General features: G+C 36.9%; 1 protein-coding gene across 6 annotated transcripts in view; it reads right to left on the bottom strand.

The window, feature by feature from the left end:
* Positions 1 to 20,421, bottom strand: part of DISP1 (dispatched RND transporter family member 1) — a 221,730-nt gene that overhangs the window by 23,255 nt on the left and 178,054 nt on the right. For all 6 annotated transcript variants that reach the window (XM_027564512.1, XM_027564516.1, XM_027564513.1 and 3 more), the window contains one exon: positions 96 to 125. In XM_027564512.1, coding sequence (XP_027420313.1) covers positions 96 to 125 — 30 coding nt within the window. The remainder of the gene's footprint in view (positions 1 to 95; positions 126 to 20,421) is intronic.

Here is a 20,421-nt window from a genome sequence, read left to right as displayed (position 1 = left end):
AAATGAGGAAGGCAAAAACAGCAGGAAAACGTAAAGAAAATACTAAAATGGGAAAAGCACATACTTATTTCATAAGATGATCCAGACTACTTTACCTTTTTGGTAACTTGAAAGGTCTGGATGGTCTGGAAAAAAGCAAAGGAAAAACAATCAGAAACAAGTCATCATAATACAAACAAATGCTTTATATATACATATAACATTTCACTTATTATCTCTCCTTATGAAAGAATCCTTGAAGAGTTAAAAAAGACATTTCTATTTGAGAGATTTTGGATTTAATAATGAATGTTGACCACCTTGTATGCCAGTAGGTGGCATATTCTCAGATGTTCATCACACACTCCTAGGGGAATCATAGTCATACCAGACATTCTCCAAACCTATAGCTACAGATTCCCTCATCTCTCTCACAACAGGAAGCCACATACCTCTCTCCAATCCGAGCTGCTTCTTACTTACATCTTTTTTCTTTTAATTTGGACATCAATACCTTCTTCAGCTAGAAATATCATATCACCTCTTCAGTTACAAAATTCACTGCTCATGTTCCACCATGCTGGAAGACAATGATTCTCCCCGTATGGGATGAAGACCCCTGGGAGTTCCTCATATCCTTCACAGGGTTTTTCAGGGCCTCCCTCTTCCAACCCCATACCTCTTTAAGGCTGGGTTTCGTCCATAATATTATATACTTCAACCAAACAGCAGACTGCAATAGACTGACTGCAGAAGCAAGTATGAGAAGCCTGCTGTCTCCTATTAAACCACACATCAAAGAGACTTACAAAAATGTGAAACAGTGCTAATCACCTCACTACAGTTTTTTTTTTTCATTTTGGAAATTATTTTTCATAACTTATGTTAACATGTAAAGGGCTTACAGTCATTATTTTAAAAGAGTTAAATTAAAAAATTTAAATTTCTCAGTTTTAATTCCAATGTGGTACATATCAGATATAACACATAAAATATTAATACCTCTGGATCCTTAATAATTTTGAAAGTGTAAAAAGGTTGTGAGATCAAAAGGTTTGATAACCATTACAATAATACTGAGAGGATACTTAAATATTTGCTTAGTAAATGAGTAATTTCCTACCTGTGTACTCTCTCCTAATCTGAAATCTACCACCAGGCTGTACCATACTTTGAGGAAACAAAACAAAATGAAACATCTATTTTTGGTTTTTCTACTTCAATCTATTATTCTTCCAGTAGTTAGACCTCTGTTTTAGATTTTCTTTGTGATCTAAAGTTTCCTTTCTTATTCTTCCCTCTCTTATTTATATGTCTCAGTAATATATATGTATTCATTCTTTAAAAAATATTTATTTAACTCCTGGTATTGCCATGAATGAGACCAACAGGGTCCCAAACTTCATGGAACTCACATTCCAGAATGCACTTTGTATCAATCTGCTTACAGAAAAGATGCATATGTTCTAAATTTCATGTGGTTTGTACATGTCCTCGTTGATGACTCTAAGCCCCTTAAAAATATTATACTCAAGGAGATGAATCAACCCCAGAGATTGTAAGCACTGGAAACAGTCTTAGAGAAGACATATCCCAATTCCATCCCAGTCCTATTTTCAGAGATGAGCCTCTGTTTGCCTTTGGTCATTCAGGGTCTTAGGAACAGAGCTGTAGAGAGAATTCATGTTTCCTGATCCCCACTTTGCTGTTCTTAGTCTTGTGTGTGTCAGTCTGTAATACCAAGGGGGGAAAATGACATAGGGATAATCATAAAGTATTCATCTGTCATATATGAAAATAAGTAGTATTTCTGTGGGGAGATACGGAATTTAGAGTTTCTAGTAAGAAGAGCATAAGAGACCTTGTTGCTTCACAAATAAATATGAGACCAAATATTTGTGAATATTCTTTAGCATTACTAAAGAAATCAACTCTAAAATGTATTCTTTTAAAATATATATACAATAAAGAGAATTCCCTTTACAAGCTAAAAACTGACACACAGGGACCTATCTTATTTGTGCTCACATCTCCAGAGTCTAGTATAATGCAGGGTCCCTTGTAGATGTCAGATCAGAGTTTTCTTTTTTTTTTTTTTCAGAGTTTTCTGAATTAATGAGTTAGTTAATTAATGAATCTTTTATTAATGAAAATTAATGAATCTTTTATTACTTTTCTCAGGTTCGACAGATGTGAAATCAGTAGTCAATGGACAGCAAGAAAATGAAGACATAAATATCAACACAAGTAAATTTAGTTCTATTTTCTATTTGTTTATCTACCTGTTAAACACATACATAGACACAAACGCACCCTCTGTAACTTAAACACATTCATATCTGTGAATCCTAAACTTTACTACTAAGCTTTACTACCCACTTTACTACATTTTGCAAGTTTTCGTTTGTGTCTCTGAATCCTATAATAGAGGCCCTTTTATTCAATGCTGCAAGAATCATTAATTTGGTGGCTAATCAGAAAGGTTAAAGTAAAATCTTCTTTAAAAGTGCCACAGACATTTCTTACATATCTAATTATGCTCAGTAATGTCTGACTCTTTGTGACCCCATGAACTGTAGCCCATCTGGCTTCTCTGACCATGGAATTCCCCAGGTAAGAATACTGGAGTGGGTAGCCATTTCCTTCTCCAGGGTATCTTCCCAACCCAGGGATGGAACCCAGGTCTCTTGCATTGCAGCCAGATTCTTTACTGTCTGAGCCACCAGGGAAACCCCAATGCATACACAGATGCCAAGGGAAATCTACCAAGGGAAAACCCCCACAGTCTTCTCAAATATAATTATATACTGATGTTTTTAAAAATAGGTTTTACTGAGACATAGTTCACATTTGTTGTTGGTTGCTAAGTCATGCCGATGCCTTGCAACCCCATGGGTTGCAGCACATCAGGCTCCTCTGTCCTCTACTATCTCCTGGACTTTGCTCAAATTCATGTCTGTTGGGTCAGTGATGCTATCTAACCATCTCATCCTCTGCTGTCCTCTTCTCCTTTTGCCTTCAATCTTTCCCAGCATCAAGGTCTTTGCCAAAGAGTTAGCTTTTCCCACCAGGTGGCCAAATTATTGGAGCTTCAGCTTCAGCATCAGTCTTTCCAATGAATATTCAGGGTTGATTTCCTGTAGGATTGACTGCCTTGATCTCCTAGATGTCCAAGGGATTCTCAAGAGTATTCTCCAGCACCACAATTTGAAAGCATCAATTCTTTGGCGCTCAGCCTTCTTTATGGTCCAACTCTTACATACATGACTACTGAAAAAACCACAGCTTTGACTATATAGACCTTTGTAGGCAAATGATGTCTCTGCTTTTTAATATATTCTCTAGGTTTGATACAGTTTTCCTTCTAAGGATAATTATTCCATTTAAAGCCTACAAGTTAATGGGTCTTAGTGCTTCCACAGAGTTGTGTGACCATCACCACAACCACACACTGCTTTTTAAAGAACATGCTATCTTAACTCCAATGATGAAGCTATTAATGAGCTTTGCAAGAAGATTTATTTTTACAGAGAGGGAGACAATGACCAAAGAAGCCAGTCACTTAACTTGTACACAAAACCTTAATTTGTCACTCTCACTTTTCAAGTTACACATCCTCAAAACTACCTCTTGAATTTCCACAAGAAATTAACAGATTTTTCTGTCTTTAGACTTAAGGTGATCCCCAGAGCCATAGCTCTGGGCTGGATCATACCCAGAAGTTGCAAAAAAAAAAAAAAAAAAGATGTTTTATTATATACATTTTGGGTTGTTACAAATATAAATATTCTTTTCCCTCCTATTCACCCCCATTAACTTTTTTTTAAACTGAGAAATTCATGGATCTACAACTAGTTTATTCCCAAGGGACTTTCTGTCAACTATGTATTCATCACATTCTTTCTGCTTGAGGAAAAACTTCATTTTATGTTAAAGTTGAGACAATAAGTAGAGATTGTTGACATCAGTTGAGAAAGAAAAATTGAGGTTACCGCAAAGATACCTTCCGGGAAAACATTAGATCCCTTTGAAGTTTTTATACTAATGGACATGACAAACAGATGTTTGAAACACCAAAACCACAACTGCAGGTAAAACATGAAACCTGTTTGATTTACGGTTTAAGGTGTTGCCATCTTGAATTCTGCCCTACAGTCTCTTACCAGAACATAGCTGTTTAAGGAGGCAGGCAAGGGAATCCAACATACACTTTCATGATCAAAACTGGTCTTTCTTCATTTGTACCATCTTTCTGATTTGCTACTTTTAATAGCTATCTAATAAAATCTGCAGAATGATTTTTTTCCCTCCTAACCTCAGTCTTGTGTTGCTAAATAACAACTGGTAAAAACAAAAAGAGAGAAACCATGTTTTTCCAGGGTTCATTCACCTTTTAATAGCATCTGGTCAAAACCCATGCCAAAAAACAAATAAAAAATAATAATCTTAGGTGGAAACATCTGCTTGTTCTTTGGTTAGGGTTGTAGACATTTTCTGTTCTGCTGAGAAAAAGCCCCAAGGTGGATGACATTTGCAGGCTCCACGACACAACTTCTGCAGGCTGTACTGTAAATAAGCTTGGGTTGTGCACAATCCCCAGATGACCAGCTGGAGTGTCATTCTCTCTCCCACTCAAGAAAATATTTCTGTATGTGACTGGGTAACAGTGACATGATTGTAGAGCTAAATTCAACTCTTCTTTCAAAAAAAGAAATAAAGCATTTGCAAACTCAGTACTCATGCTAAGTAATTAATTGCCTCTGGCACTTCACATTTGAGATCTGTAATAGCAGTTGAGAACCTTGGCTCCAGCTCAGATGACCAGTGAATTGTGGTATGTGCACATATACTGGTCAAGGGACCAACTAACAAGAGTGTAGAGTTCTCAGAAGAAGGGAGGGTGGGGGGTACAAAGAAGGGTAATCATGACAATGGGGGTTGGGGAAATACAGAAGGAAGATCTTTTAAAAAGGTCATTAAAAAAAGTATGGGAGGGAAAAAGTTAATAGGAAACAGGAAGGAATGTAGAAAAGCTACAAATGGTCTGTTTCTTGGTTTCCCTCACTGTTCCTCTTTCTTTTGATACATTTTGGGAAAAGAATGGCAGATTGTAGGGTGAGGGAAATGGGACTGCTAAAACATGAAAACATTCCACCCATCTAGAGAGCTCAATTGTTGAGGTAACTGCAGAATTAATGTAACAACTTAGAAAGGGACAGTATCAAGTTTCACAAATTCCAAATAGCTCTTCCTAGCATTCAGGAAAACCAAAGCTGTGGCAAAAAAGAGTTCTGTATATTTCTGAACAACTAAAATGCTGTGAAGGAAATACATTTTCCACTTTATGGTAGTAACCAAATTTAAATTAAAAAATGCTCAAAGTAGCATATTTTAGTCTCAGTAGTTCCATATTTTAGTCCCACAGGATTGTGCCACATTGCCTTTTTGTAAAAGGGGTATTCTGCAATTAATAACTTCAGTTCAATGCTGGCATGTTACGGAGAAAGTATCTGAAAATAAAGAATCCACACTTTGATAAGCATTCTTTAAAAGATTTCCAACACAAACAAAACCAGTCTTCATCACTAAGTATTTCCATGAATCATCACTGGCACGCTTGGGGTCTAACGTGAAGATGAAACAGATACCCTGTAGACAAGCTAAGCTTGGCCTTTAATTCATCTTCATGCACCAGAGCTAAATGTTTATGGTCTGTGTCGAGTGATTTGAAAGGTAACAATAACCGCAACTACTTGCATAACCCATGTCCTGACTGCTCGAGAGATGTTGACTCAAAAGTACTGGTCACTTTGACATCTCAAACTGCTGTAACTGACCAGAGTCCCACTACCATAAAAAATATAAACTAGGAGAGGGGCTTCCCTGGCAGTCCACTGGTTAAGACTCTGCTCCCAAAGCAGGCAGTTCGAGTTTGATCCCTCCTCAGTTCAGTTCATTTGCTCAGTCGTGTCTGACTCTTTGCGACCCCATGAATCGCAGCACGCCAGGCCTCCCTGTCCATCACCATCTCCTGGATTAAAATCCCACATGCCTTGGGGCCAAAAAAAAACAAAACATAAAACAAAAGCAATATTGTAACCAATTCAATAAAAACCTTAAAAATGGTCTACATAAAAAAATCTTAAAACAAATAAACGAGGAGAGCAAGGAAAAGGTTGGATGTGGACTAATATTTAGAGAGCATGTAATAAATAGACATCTCTTTATAAATGTTAAAAAAGAAATTAGCAGAAATTAAATATTTGAGTATGAGGCAACTGTCTTTAAGAAAACAGGTGAACTTAGTAATCAAAAAATGTGAGTTAAAACAGATAAATAACTCGGTCCTAGTGGATAGTACAGGGAACTACATTCAATGTCTTGTAATAACCTATAATGGAAAAGAATCTGAAAAAGAATATATATGCCTGTATTAAAAAATGTGAGCTAAAGTCTAAACCAATGAAACTCATTAGTTGAACGATCTTGAACAAGTCCTTTAATTTCTCAGTATTTGTGAGAAATGAATAATACAAAGAATGGACTCTGTGAGTAATAGTTTTCTGTTACTACTACTACCATTACTGTTAATACCACTACCAGCACCACCACATTACTAGTAGCTCGTCCGGAAATGGCATTTACGCATCAGTAAGGAAGTAATGCAGAAGACTAAAGTGTACTGTGCTTTTGTTCATAAGCATAGTGAACCTTTATGATTTACTTTACAAGATTCAAACGGCACTTGCTACTGGCTGAATATAATAAAAATAAATGGTATCATACGCGCAAGCCTAATTAGAACAAGAAATTGTTAGAACTGTAGGAAACTCTAAAAGTCTTCCCTCTAATCTTTGTTTTCATATAACAAAGGAGAAAAAGGTACAAGGTTACAGAGAAAGTCAACGAAGAGCCAGGTCTAGAATGTGAATTTTCTGCCTTGATCCTGTACTTTTGGCCACAACCTGGAAAAGAGTACACTGATGGAGGTTATGAGATACTGCTTGTGAACCAAAATGGAAAGCAGGGCGGAACAAGATCTTATTTAAGAGCAAATGGTACGTGTTCATAAGCGTGCATTTGCAAGGATGTTCACTGAGGTATGGTTTACAGTAAGGAAAAAAGTGAGAGCAACCTAAAGGCCCATTTATTAATAGAAGGATGCTTAATTAATGGTAGTGCATCTATACTGTGGAACACTGCACAGAACAAATTCTCAGAGGTACACTTACACAGGTGTATACTGATATAGAAAGGGCGCCAAGACAAAGTGAGAGAGTTCAATATAATTTCATATGGCGTTTTTGAGAAAAACTATATAAAATATGTAAATGTAAAAATTCAGAAGGGAACATGGCAAATCAATATCCTTGTTTACCATGAGAGAAGGAATCAAGAGTGAGTTTTACTTTATATTTTTGAATCCTTCATGAGAACGTATTCATATATTCGTTGTACAGTTACAAAGAAATGGGAGAGAACTTTACAGAGAGAAATTGCATACTTACTCATTTAGGTACACATGACTGAAATATTTTATTTGAAAATTTCTCTCATTGACATAGACTTTAGGAAGGATGAAAACATCCCAGCTAACTATATACTAGATGAAAATAGCTAACACTATACACAGATCATAAATTATCAAAGAACTTAAAACAAAATACATTTAATACAAAATCTACAGTTAATTTTGTTCAATTCAAATATTAACTGCACAGTTTAAATGACACCACGTAATCTGATCTTCACTGGAATCACCTGGGTAGCTTATTTAAAAAAGCGATTTCCAGGGTCCTCAGGGATCTGGTTCAGTAGGTCTTGGAATAGAGCCTACACAGTCAGAACTTGAACCACTGCTTAGGACAATCTGCCAGGAAAATGTGACTTTCAGACAAGAAGCAATTAGAGAATAGTACTAGAAAATAATAAAAACTTAAAGGCATAGTACAAAATATTGAGTAGGGGAGATAATACTGGAACAGAGTATTCCACAAAGAACAGCAACTGAACTCGACATGAATAGAATTTGAACTAGGTCTTCAAGGATAGTTAGATTTCAGACAGATAAATAGGAGGCACAGTTTCCTTGGAAACAAACAGTACTAAGTCCTGTGCCAGACACCTTCCCGTAGCAGAGTGAGCAACGGCAACAGGACTTAATGAGGGAATAGTGCAGAGCGCTACTGGACCAGATTGGGAGCTAGTGTAGTGTTCTAGGTGTACAGTGTGGGGCGAAAAAGAAATAATGAAGAGTTTAATCTTCCTTTAATGATTCAGAAAGCCTCTAAGAATCTTATACATACATAATCAAAATATGAGGATCTATTGTCATAAATACATTATTATGTAATATATAATAAAGATTGGGATTGACATATACACACTACTATATATAAAATGGATAGCTAATAAGAATCTACTCTATAACACAGGGAATTCTACTCAATGCTCTAATGACCTAAATGGGAACAGAATCTAAAAAAGAGTGGATATTATGGGCTTCCCTGGTGGCTCAGACGGTAAAGAATCCGCCTGCAATGCGGGAGACCTGTGTTAGATCTCAGCTAGGAAGATCCCCTGGAGAAGGGCATGGCAACCCACTCCAGAATCCTTGCCTGGGGAATCCCCACGGACAGGGGAGCCTGGTGGGCTACAGTCCATGGGGTTGCAAAGAGTCGGACACAACTGAGTGACTAAGCACACACACATACACACACATATTTATGTATAACTGATTCACTTTTCTGTACAGCAGAAACCAACACAACATTGTAAATCAACTATATGTCAATAAAATTAATTAAAAGTAAATAAAAATTGGAAAAACAAAACATAAATTATTATATAATTGTTATTAATTACATATTTATTATCTATGTTATTAATATAAAATATATAGATGTAGTTAATATGTAATTATATATTCAATAATATTAAAAAATATATATTACACGAAGAAAACTCTGGTGAACTTTTGGATAAATTTATATCTTCTATGTATAACACACTTTCATACTCTCAGTTATTTAGAACCCAGTTCTCCTGCATTGCAGGTAGTTTCTTTCCCATCTGAGCCACCAGGGAAGCCCATTAATATTTATTCAATATACATAATGATGAACTTTAAGTACAATGAGAAGTGCCTAAAACTTCACTTATCTCTACATAAGGAATTAAAAGTTGCTGCAGTACCTACTGAAATGAAGCTAGAGATAATTTGAATTACAACACAAAGGGGTTGTCCAAAAGGTTAGTCTGGAAGTTGAGGGCATAGTTCTTTACGTATATTTGAGAAGTTTCCATTAAGCCTGATTCAACAAATACATTTTTTTACTTTCATCAAGGTAAGTTACACAAACATTTCACCACTTTCAAAATTTTATGGATCTTGGCTTCCCTGGTAGCTCAGATGGTAAAGAATTCACCTGCAATGCAGGAGACCTTTGTTTGATCCCTGAGTGGGAAGATCCCCTGGAGAAGGGAATGGCTACCCACTCCAGTATTCTGGCATGGAGAATTCCATTGGCAGAGGAGCCTGGCATGCTACAGTCCATGGGGTAGCAAAGAGTCAAACACAGCTGAGTGACTTTCACTTTCACTATCTGTAAAAAAGTAAAAATGTTTGGCATTTTTATTACAAAGTATACAAATAAGAGTTTGTATGTTAATTAAAACCTCAGTGAGGTCTCTTTGCATTCCTGAAAATAAGTTATCTATTAATATTTTATTAATAGGACAAGACCTTCATCAATTAGACTGGAGATCAAAAGTATAAACATAATCATAATCCAAAAACCTGCCAATTATTTTCTCCAATATTGCTGGTTTTCAATTTTTAGTGTAACACATCTGCATTTTGTTCAGTGTAAGAACTAAAGATCTTACACTGAGCAAAAGGTATTCAAACTCCACGTTAGAAGATTATTAATCTTTCTTAAATTTATTTCCCATATATTCTGAATTATTTTGGCCCCCACAAAATTATTCAGTACCAAACAAGTTTGAGTTTGGAAGGTTAAAAGTCACACCTGCTATCAAAAACTTTGCGGGGAGGGTGGGGAAGTTAAAAAAATAATAAAAATCCACTGTATCAAAATGAATTCCAACGGTGTAACCAATACCTTGCAGCTGTTGTGATATCTTCATTTTACTGGCCAGGAGGATAGACTATTCCCTCAACTACTATAGAAATTCTTTAGTTATGCTTTTCAGAACAACATATAGTGAAATTGATTTTTCTTCCTTAACTAAATTTTCTCATATTTATCCTTTAACTTAAAAAGTTACATTTATATAACTCAACGGTCTAGAAGCTTTACTAAAAGAGATCAAAGCAAAACTCCAACACAGTTTTTATAAAAATAATACTGGCAGGAAAAGAGTCTTGTTAGACAAAGTCAAGGTTAAAAAAAAAAATCAACTATGCTTAAAAGAATTAGACTGAGAAGAAACGATAATTTTTGAAGAAAAATGAGGAAACCCCCAGGATGATGGGACCATGTGTCCTCAGGCTGTGCTGAGGGCCTCTTTCCACTCTGGTGTGAGGGTGATCTGGTGCTGTATTCAGTTCATAATGGTGCAGATTCTGTCTGCAACCCCAAAACCTATCATACCAAAAACCATTAAACCAGGTTGAGGAACTTATTCTAAGAATAATGTATTAATAAGACCACAGCGAGAAGTAAGAAGACCTGTTACTAACTTGGGGGATTAATCTTGAGCTTTAACTTCTCTGGCTTCAATTTCCTCATCTTTGAAAGAGAGTTGGATTAAGTTATTTCTAAGGTCCTTTCCTGCTGTGAAATTCTATTGTATGCTCATGTGGAATTTCAGAGAATCCAAGTTATCACCTAAGTATTTCAATACTCTACCATGCCAAAAGTTGGGAAGCCAGGTTACCCTCATCAAAATTCCCATGTTGAAATACTTCATGTGAATAATCAATTAAAAAACAACACCCCTCCCCATAACATAGGTAAGAATGAACTTAGGTTTTAAAATGATTGCTGGCTCCTTATGTGAATAGCTCGAGAGACTGGCTTTCTAAATAGCTAGATAAACAGTTTAAGGAAAAAAGGGAGTAGGTAGGAGGATGGGGCAGGGTGCTCCGGGTTAATGAACATGAAGACTGATGAACTGTGATGCCAGTAACACATTTTTGCTAGTATGTGTCAAAGGAAGAAGAAAACACTGTAGGGAATCATGCCAGGTTATCGAAGATGCTGGTGGTTAAGAAGTGGTGAGGAACCACCTAGTTCACCAGCCTAATACATTTTACCAGAAGAACACGCATGACAAAGTGCTCAAGTTAAAAGAGCTATTCTGAGGAGACATATCTTCTGCTTTAATGTTAGCTTTGTTTTCCGATTATGAAACAAACACACACTTTTTCAAAAAATTCTGAAAAATGCAGAAAATTATGAAGGGACAAAAATCAGCCATATTCTTACTATACCAATCTAACCTCTGTAATTCTTTTTGACCTATTTCCTTTCAGTATTTTTTCCTTTGTGCCTAAATATACACCTTAACTATGCACACATTTAGGATCATACTAGATGCATGAAGTGTTACCACTTTTGATTATGAGTCTTTCCCATGTATCAATAATTAAAACCTTCTAAAAACAGGAAAAACATGAGTTTAGTAGCTGTATAATGTTTCATTCCCCAAATTCATTTAACATATGCATATAGCTGTAATCACATTAACATATTATTTTATGTCTCTTTTGCTTATATTAATATATATCTTTCCTACTTATTTATGAAAGAGTATAAAAGCTCTGAAACATCAAAATTTTCCTAGTTTGTGATACATTTTTTAACACGATTTTTGACATGCGTTCTAAAAATTTCAATGGCTGTGTTTTCCTTTGTAATTTGGGTGACTACTTTTATAATTAAAGAATTATGCTTAATCCAGATGTCAGTTTTTTCCAATTCTACTTACTGATAATCTAGGCCAGGCCTATTATTTTGTGATGCTTCAATTATCATTTTCTACAGGGTCTCACTTCAAGGGGAAAAGTAGAGTCCAAAAATTCATTTTTATAAAGTATATGGCATTTGAAACTGAGAATAATAAGCTGAGCATGGTACACCTGTTCAGCTGGGAGACAGATGTCCACGGTCTGGCTGGAGCGCCCAAATCCACCCCAGCACACGGTCTGGCGCCATCTAGTAACGGTTGTTCTCTTGGGTTACTTATCAGTGGGGACACATGTGGAGCTTGGCTCAGCCTTCCAGGACTATCATAGTGGTAATGGAAATCTCCTGGTTAGTTGGCACCCATTTTGTTAGCTAGATGCGGAGAAACTGGGCTGAGAGAGAAACACAAATACAGAGCTCTTTCATTTCCTGAAAGAGGGTTGCCTATGATCAGATGATAAGAATTTGGGTCTGGCCCTGTTTGAGAATAGGGGTTAGGTGGAAGCCAGGAGCCCATTGAGTTTCTAAGGAGTTTTAAAGTTTTACACGTACTAGGGTCTATTTGGTCCAATTATTTCCATAGAATCACAATGTTTTAGTTACTCTGGCTTCAAGACAGCCGAAGTCCCAGGATGGAATATATTTAGGAAATCCTAATTTCCTTTGAAGAATTAATAGATTCATAGTATTATTCTTGCGTTGGTAATTTGAAAACAATTTCAGTTAGTGAAAGATTGAAAGAGATTTTTAAATGGGTCCCCAACCAAATATAGGAAACTTAACCCTTCGATGACATACACATGCTAAATGATAGTCTAGAACAAAGATTCTAAAGGAAATTACAGCTCATTTGGAAAAACTTCATAACAAGACAACTGCATGAACCTCAAGGGCAGTATTACAGCAAGTTTCCCCTATGCTTTCCTTGTGCACAGGTATTTCTTGCAAAGTAAACTCACATTCAATTTTAAGTCAACTGAGCACAGTAAGTTTTCCCAGAACCTGACTTATGTCATAGGTTGAAGTATTTTGGAGGAAAAGGCTTACGTATGTAGAATCCAAGGGCTCTCTCTTGTCATAAATGTTAAAAACACCCTTTCTTTTCCTTCTTCCTCGCCCTAAATCTGTCTCTTCCACATGGAAAACAAATCTTTTTATAATCTTGGCTTACCTCTATCATGAAATGTTTGGCAGAAGGCTGGGAAAGATGCTTTATTACCTTCCCTAAGGAAGACTGTCCAAGGACAGCCCTTGATTTTCTCAGCATTATTAAATCATTCATTTTGTTATCTTTTCTCCACCCGAGAAATTCCAGTCTGCTAAGCACTTTTGAGCAGTAAAAAGTAAAAATGCAATTTCTACTTTCAAATACCAAAATAGGAAGATGGAAGGCTGACAGAAGATGCAAGTGGGGAAGCAAATAAGGCAAGATGTGTGCAAGAATGTGAGCATGTCACAAAAGACTCCATTTTTCAGATTCTGAAATAAAAATGTAGCTCATAGATTCAAAATAGATAACCAACAAGGACCTAGTGTATAGTACAGGGAACTCTGCTCAATACTCTGTAATAACCTACACAGGAAAAGAATTTTAGAAAGAATAGATACATGTATAAGTATAATTGAATCACTTTGCTGTATACCTGAAACTAACATAACATGGTTAATACTCCAATATAAAATAAAATTTAAAAATAAAATAAAAGTATGTAAAAGTTCAAAAATGCAGCTTAACTTTACTATCTTCAAATCAAGAGGAAAAAACATACATATTTAAACAGCAAGGTGGCAGCTCAGAGTGGAGCTTGGTTTATTAAGAAACTCTGCTGGGAGGAGGTGAGTATGGTAGCTGTTATTAAGCCTTCCTCCTAACCTCCAACCTCTCTCCCAATGCATAATCGGGAATATAAAATTTAAGAGAATGTTATCTCTGCTTCCAAGTGTATATATGGACTGGCCAAGAATGTGAAAGGATATTTTAGAATTAAAAAGGAGAGATTCCTAAATCCCTTATGTCATTCTTTTAAACCCTTCCTATTTTACCAACTCTTTGATACGAGACACAAAGTTTAAGTGTTCAATATGATGGATTTTACATCCATGGAACCACCACTCAGATCAAGACATAGAACATTTCCCAGAAACCCAAAAGGCTTGCATGTGCCCCTTCCAATCAATAATCACAACCAGAAGTAGCCGACACGCAGGCTTGTATGACCACAGATAAGTTTTGCCTAAAGTATCCCTTTTCAAGATAGCCAAAGACAAAAGTTTAAGTTGAACCTTAGATAGCTAAGATTCAGGTTAGCTCAAGTTTGGGGAAACATATAAAAAGGAAGTTCCAATAACATTTTAAATGGGTAACTCCTGGATGAGTCATAAGTCAACTTCTTTTTGAAAGTTTTAGAAATATCTGTCCCAATGACTTATAAGGTACAGACCTTAGATTACCTATAAATGGCCTTTGATGAGCAACAGAATTTCACTGATCTACAGCAAACTAGTCCTAAAACCCCTATTGCTCTGCTTCTTCCAAAGTTCAAGATCTTTCCTGAGTCAACAATATCTGCTGCTGCTGCTAAGTCACTTCAGTCGTGTCCGACTCTTAGCGACCCCATGGACTGCAGCCTACCAGGCTCCTCCGTCCATGGGATTTTCCAGGCAAGAGTACTGGAGTGGGGTGCCATTGCCTTCTCCCCAACAATATCTACAGTAAATGGCTATGCTTACTTAGGGTGCAAGTGCTTCAACTGAAGGAGTATACAGTACTCATCCTCTGACACTTTGGCAGGATATTTAAATAAAGATGTCCTACATGCTACTGTGAACTATGGGAATATCCATTACAGTGAGAACTCAGACAGGAAATGGGGATCTGAAATTTTTAACAGCTGAGAGTGGATGAAAAAAAAAAACAAACAGTGAGCAAGATATTATGGAAATGACAGTCATGTGAAAGAGTGGAAAAGGAGTCTCCATCAACAGTGAGAGAGGTCAGGATGGTCACAGCACATTAGATAAGAAGGAAAAGCATACAGTGATAGAGTGCAAAAAAGAGGACAGCTGAAGAAGCAATAGTAAATGGGAATTACAAGCCACTGAAGGAAGGAGGAGAAGAAATGAATTTGTCAAAAGAGGTCACTGACCCCAGGACCGCCAGGAAAGGAGTGATGGCATAAATTAGACTGCAAAGCATTAAAAAGGAAAGAGGTAATACAAACTAAAAGCATTAAATATACTAATATTTAAAACAAACCAATAGTCAACATTTATAGAACCTTGCTACGTGCCAAACACTGTCCTGAACACTTGACATACATTGAAGTGGAAGTGGCTCAGCTGTGTCCGACTCTCTGTGGCCCCATGGACTGTAGTGTGCCAGATTCCTCTGTCCATGGAGTTCTCCAGGCCAGAATACTGGAGTGGGTAGCAGTTCCCTTCTCCAGGGGATCTTTCCAACCCAGGGATTGAATCCAGGTCTCCAGCGTTGCATGCAGATTCTTTACTGTCTGAGCCGCCAGGGAAGCCCTGACATATATTGAAAGATTTTTTAATTCTTAAAACAATCCTAGGCAGTAGAGTTTATAGATAAGGAAGTGAAGCACAGAAAGGTTAAATAAGTTGCCCAAGCTCACACAGTAAGTGTTAGAGGCAGGATTCAGACCCAGGCAATTGACTACAAGGTTCCCCCTTTTAATCTTAAAGGTGCACTCCACAGAAGTTTCCACTCTTTTCATAATATAGTGGTCGGTAATGCTGCCTACGGATCAGGGGTGGAGAGAGTCAACTATGGTTTGAGTAAATGACAGATAGAAGAGCACATGGAAAATGCTGCTGGAGAAAGTATATTTAGGAGTTAGCAGTGAGGACCGAGTTATACCAGACTACATGAAATCATAATAAGGAAGGTCTACAGTTTCCATCTTGTTATAGCGAGCATTGTTTGGCAGTCTGGGAGCCAGAGCAAAGGCATCCAAAATCCTGAGGATGATAGCATGGAGTGTGACATTTAGACTAGAAAATATGATTTAGGCACAAAGAAAATGTTATACCTAAAATGTGGAAAATCTATTTCTTACTACTAGCCTGTCCAAGTACCTGCTGTGTGTCCCCCTGTGAGCGTATGCTCAATCGCTCAGTCGTGTCTGACTCTTTGCGATCCCATGGACTGTAGCCCATCAGGCTTCTCTGTCCAGGGAATTTTCCAGTCAAGAATACTGGAGGGGGTTGCCATTTCTTCCTCCAGGGAATATTCCTGACCCAGGGATCAAACACACATCTCCTGTATCTCCCTCATTGGCAGGCAGATTCCTTTACCACTGCACCATCTGGGTGTCCCCCTATGAGTGGACCTGTAACAAACAGATGGGAGAAATCACGCAGGATTCTTCCTTGGGGTCTGCACAAGGTACTGCTGTGAATACGTCCTTTCTGTGATCTAAAAAGGACTTGGAAAGCCCGGGGCAAGTCATCTGTGCTTCTCATGACTGTGATCTATGATCTGTGCCATCTTAGCTCTGTGGTTTCAAGGATGAATCTGCACAGTGCTTACTATATAGCTCAGTTCAGTTCAGTTCAGTCACTCAGTCATGTCTGACTGTTTGCAACCCCATGGACTGCAGCACGCCAAGCTTCCCTGCCCATCACCAATTCCCGGAGCTTGCCCACACTCATGTCCATTGAGTCGGTGATGCCATCCAACTATGTAGCTAGCACTCAGTAACTGTTTCTTGAAATACTGCTAAAAAAAATCAGTAAAAACAAAAACAAAATTCTCTCTTACATTTGAGAAGCACATAGATGTGACTAAGAAGACAGGCTTCCCAATCAGACAGACCAGGACTCAATTCCAGGCTCTACTGCTTATCACTAACTATTGAACTGATCTTTTAAACACTATTTAATTTTTTCTAACCATAGTTTCTTCATCTATAAAATGGAAATGACAATAATAGCTCTGAATTCCTTGGGTTGTTTTCAGGATTAAATCAGAGAGTATGTGTAAAATATAGCACCACGTCTGGTGTATAGTTAAGGGTTCAGTAAAATCATTAATACTGCTACTGTAAATTTAATTGAGACTTTATACTATTAATGTCCATGTTTCTTCGCCAAATACAGGTACAACACATGACCAGATCAGTTCCAATTCACAATTTAAAAAAAATTCTTTACATTCAGAGACTATTATTATTTTGGAATCTTTTAGAATATGTGTAATAATAATAAAACTTACTATTAAAAATTCTTTGAAAGATTGCTTTATAAAATTACACAAAAGAGACACTCATGTGATAGCAGAATAAGAATTAAATGTAGTCTAAATTGCAATGTTGATAGAGAACTAAATATTCTTAATTGCTTACAGGACCAGTCAGATATAGTCAAGTACTCCAGTAATATAGAAACAATTTACAGGTAATTATATTTCCATGCAAAGCCTACATCTGTAGGTGAGAAAAGGAGATACACCTCTTCAAAATGTTCTTCGTCTCTTTCCATTTTGAAACTGTGATGAAACACGTATAATGTTCGGCTTAGGTGTACTCTATAAATTTTACAGACTTTATTCAGTGATGAATCGTTTTTCTTTTAAATCACGGTTTTTAAACAGAACACCTGAGATTAGTTATTTTAAATAATGAAAAAAAATTAATTTCTGCACTATGCGATACTAAAATCAGACTTACACCCATGTAGAATTTCTCTCTCAAGATATATCTAGACCCCTGACTATGACCATTCTTACCTTTAATAATAAATGTCTACACTTTGAATATAAAAATGTATGTTCTTTTGATAACTGACAGGAACATGCCAGCCAAAGGCAGAAGAAATGTCCATGGGTTATAGGCAATCCTACAGCTGAATTTCCTTTGCCATCTTTCACCTCCTTCTATTGCTTAAGCCATCAGCGGCTATTGATTAGCTAAGAAAAACTCACCTCCAATTTAGATGTTAAATAATTTTCAATTTTCTCCCTAGAGACATTAGGAATACCTCAGAGATGTGATAAAAGATTGCTGTGAACAATGATAAAAATGTGCATTTCCACATATTTATAAATCCACATGCTAACTTTACTAAACTTGCTGGCAAAGACAACTATCTGATATTTAAGGAAGTTAGTCCAATGGGAAAACTGACAGGCGAAACTGCCCACTCACTGGATCTACTAGACGTCACTTCAATTAGTGATTGAGACTGGCAGCCCACAAAGGCATTTCTGTGTGATGTTCCATAAGAAAAATATGCTTTGTACATAATGTACAATATTCCCTGTCTGTCCCACTCAGACTCAAAACCCTATAAAGCTGGAACGAATCAGACTTTCATGTAACAGCTTGAGTTCCAATTTAAGTTAAAAAGAAATTTTTCTCTTATTAGTAGAGCCTGGCCCTAATAAGCAAGAAAGAAATGATGTTGTTTTTTCCCCAGTTATTGCAATAAATAAGAAAAGAACTGTGTTATACGGATCTGGGTGAGAACAGGGAGGGGGGTAATTTCCTCTTATATAATTAAATAATTATTTCTTCTTAAAAAGGTGGAGTTCTAGGCCTGGCAGATCAGTCGTCAAAGGGCAGCTATTCTGCCGTTCATTCAAAGAAGAGGGAAGCAGAGTATGGGAAATTCATTTTCAGACACATTTCGCCCTTGCCACTTTCAAATACATTTGTCCCTGTAGTACTGGAGGCCAGAATTTCACATGGTTCTGGTCCTATGCAATGCACACCCCAAGAGGAATCTAAGAATGATTTTAAAAGAAATAGTTTAAAACAATGAGCATTCTGAAAAAGACAACTGGTTAATTAAAAATTTTTTTTAACGGTTGAAAAGTATCTTTGCTTAAAAGAAACATTCTTCCTCAGCCCATGAACTTAAATTTGCATAGTTTAGCTGGAGTTATAAACTGAACAGCTCCATGTGTTACATTTTAAAGTTATACTAAATTATAAAGCACTTGCCCTTAAACTCAAGCCTTTCCATGCCAGACTTGCTATAAGCCCCGAAACAAAACATGCTAAATGAGACTATAGTATATACTTTTCTTAATAAGATGTGAATAATAATCACTAATAGCAGATCCAAGAAAAGCTCATAAGAAAGCCAGAAAAATCTTATTAAATTTAACTAACTTAAGAGGTTGGAATGCTGGAATGAAGTTTAAAGTCCTCAAGCCAAAATACTCACCAGATACTAATGCTGCTTACTCAGAATTCTGAGCTTTGGGAAATGGAGGTCACGGGTAAGGAGGTTAAACAAAAATTAATACAATTTGGAGCTCAAGGTAGGGTTTAATTCTGCATTAGAGGGAGACCTTGTAACAATCAAATAATACATTTAAATAAATCTCTCCTGGGGACTGCTTTACAATGAAGTAGTTTCAGTTTCTGGTAGCCAATAAGAGTGGCCAATGACAGAGAGCTAAAAACAAAGACCCAGAATATTTAGTGTTGACCAGGACCAAAAAAATTATCTGAGTCTAGTTCTCAGCTACATATTAATATAAATAGAAATGGAGATGCAATCATTGATCAGATTTCTGTTTAAGCTTCTAAAGTGCAGGGGGAAAAATCTGATACAGTAATCTCATTCACTGAGATTTGTCACCTTCTTCCTGACCAGGGCTAGAAGATTCCTCCTCCCTGAGCTACCCTTCCTTCCCCCACAAAACACACTCCATCCCTTTAAAGGGACTTTCAATGTCAGGCCAAGGAGTTTGGGGAAACCATGGAAGATTTCTGAGCAGAGCGGTGACATAATGAAAGCAGTGTTTCAGGCAGAGGGAGGTGGGCAGATTCAAGTGACCACAGGCACAGAACGAGGGTCTGAAGGAATGAATGTGTTAACTGTCCATCCTTGCTTCTCAGTAGACACACAAAATAGTGTTTAGAAACAGTAAATTGCTCACATTCCTGTAGAAAGCATCATGCTTGAATCTCAAGCTATTTGATAACCATCAGAGCCCTGTACCATTCAAATGGAGAAAATAAACTGATTTAACTAAACCAACAACTTAGCAAATTCACAGAGATTAAGGCATCAAATCTGGCCCTGTATCCTCTCATTTTATTCTAAGTCATAAAATACATATGGACCAAAAAAAGTCCAAACTATTATTTAGGAATTTATGTTTCATCCATCAGTTCTATGATCTGCTGATTGCTTATAAACTCACTTTTACTAGATTTGCAAATATCCTGAAGGTGGCTAGAGCTGAGCAAACAGAAAGGTTATTCTGGGCTGATGCTGACTCTCCCTGGGCACAGAGTCTCCCGGCCCCGCCCTGTCTTTCTCAAAAGGGCTCTAGAATCATTTATGAAAGAGGCTTAGGAGCCACTGTGGGAGTGAACTGGGTCTCTACCTTTCCTTTCTTTTTTAAAAAATTAATTTATTTTTTTATTGAAGGGATAATTGCTTTACAGAATTTTGTTGTTTTCTGTTGAACCTCAACATGAACCAGCCACAAGTGTACATATATCCCTTCCTTTTTGAACTTCCCTCCCAC

This window comes from Bos indicus x Bos taurus, chromosome 16 (assembly GCF_003369695.1).
Source record: "Bos indicus x Bos taurus breed Angus x Brahman F1 hybrid chromosome 16, Bos_hybrid_MaternalHap_v2.0, whole genome shotgun sequence".
Taxonomy (NCBI): Eukaryota; Metazoa; Chordata; class Mammalia; order Artiodactyla; family Bovidae; genus Bos; species Bos indicus x Bos taurus.
The sequence above is the reverse complement of the archived record's forward strand: the minus strand, read 5'-3'. Positions and strand labels throughout refer to the sequence as shown.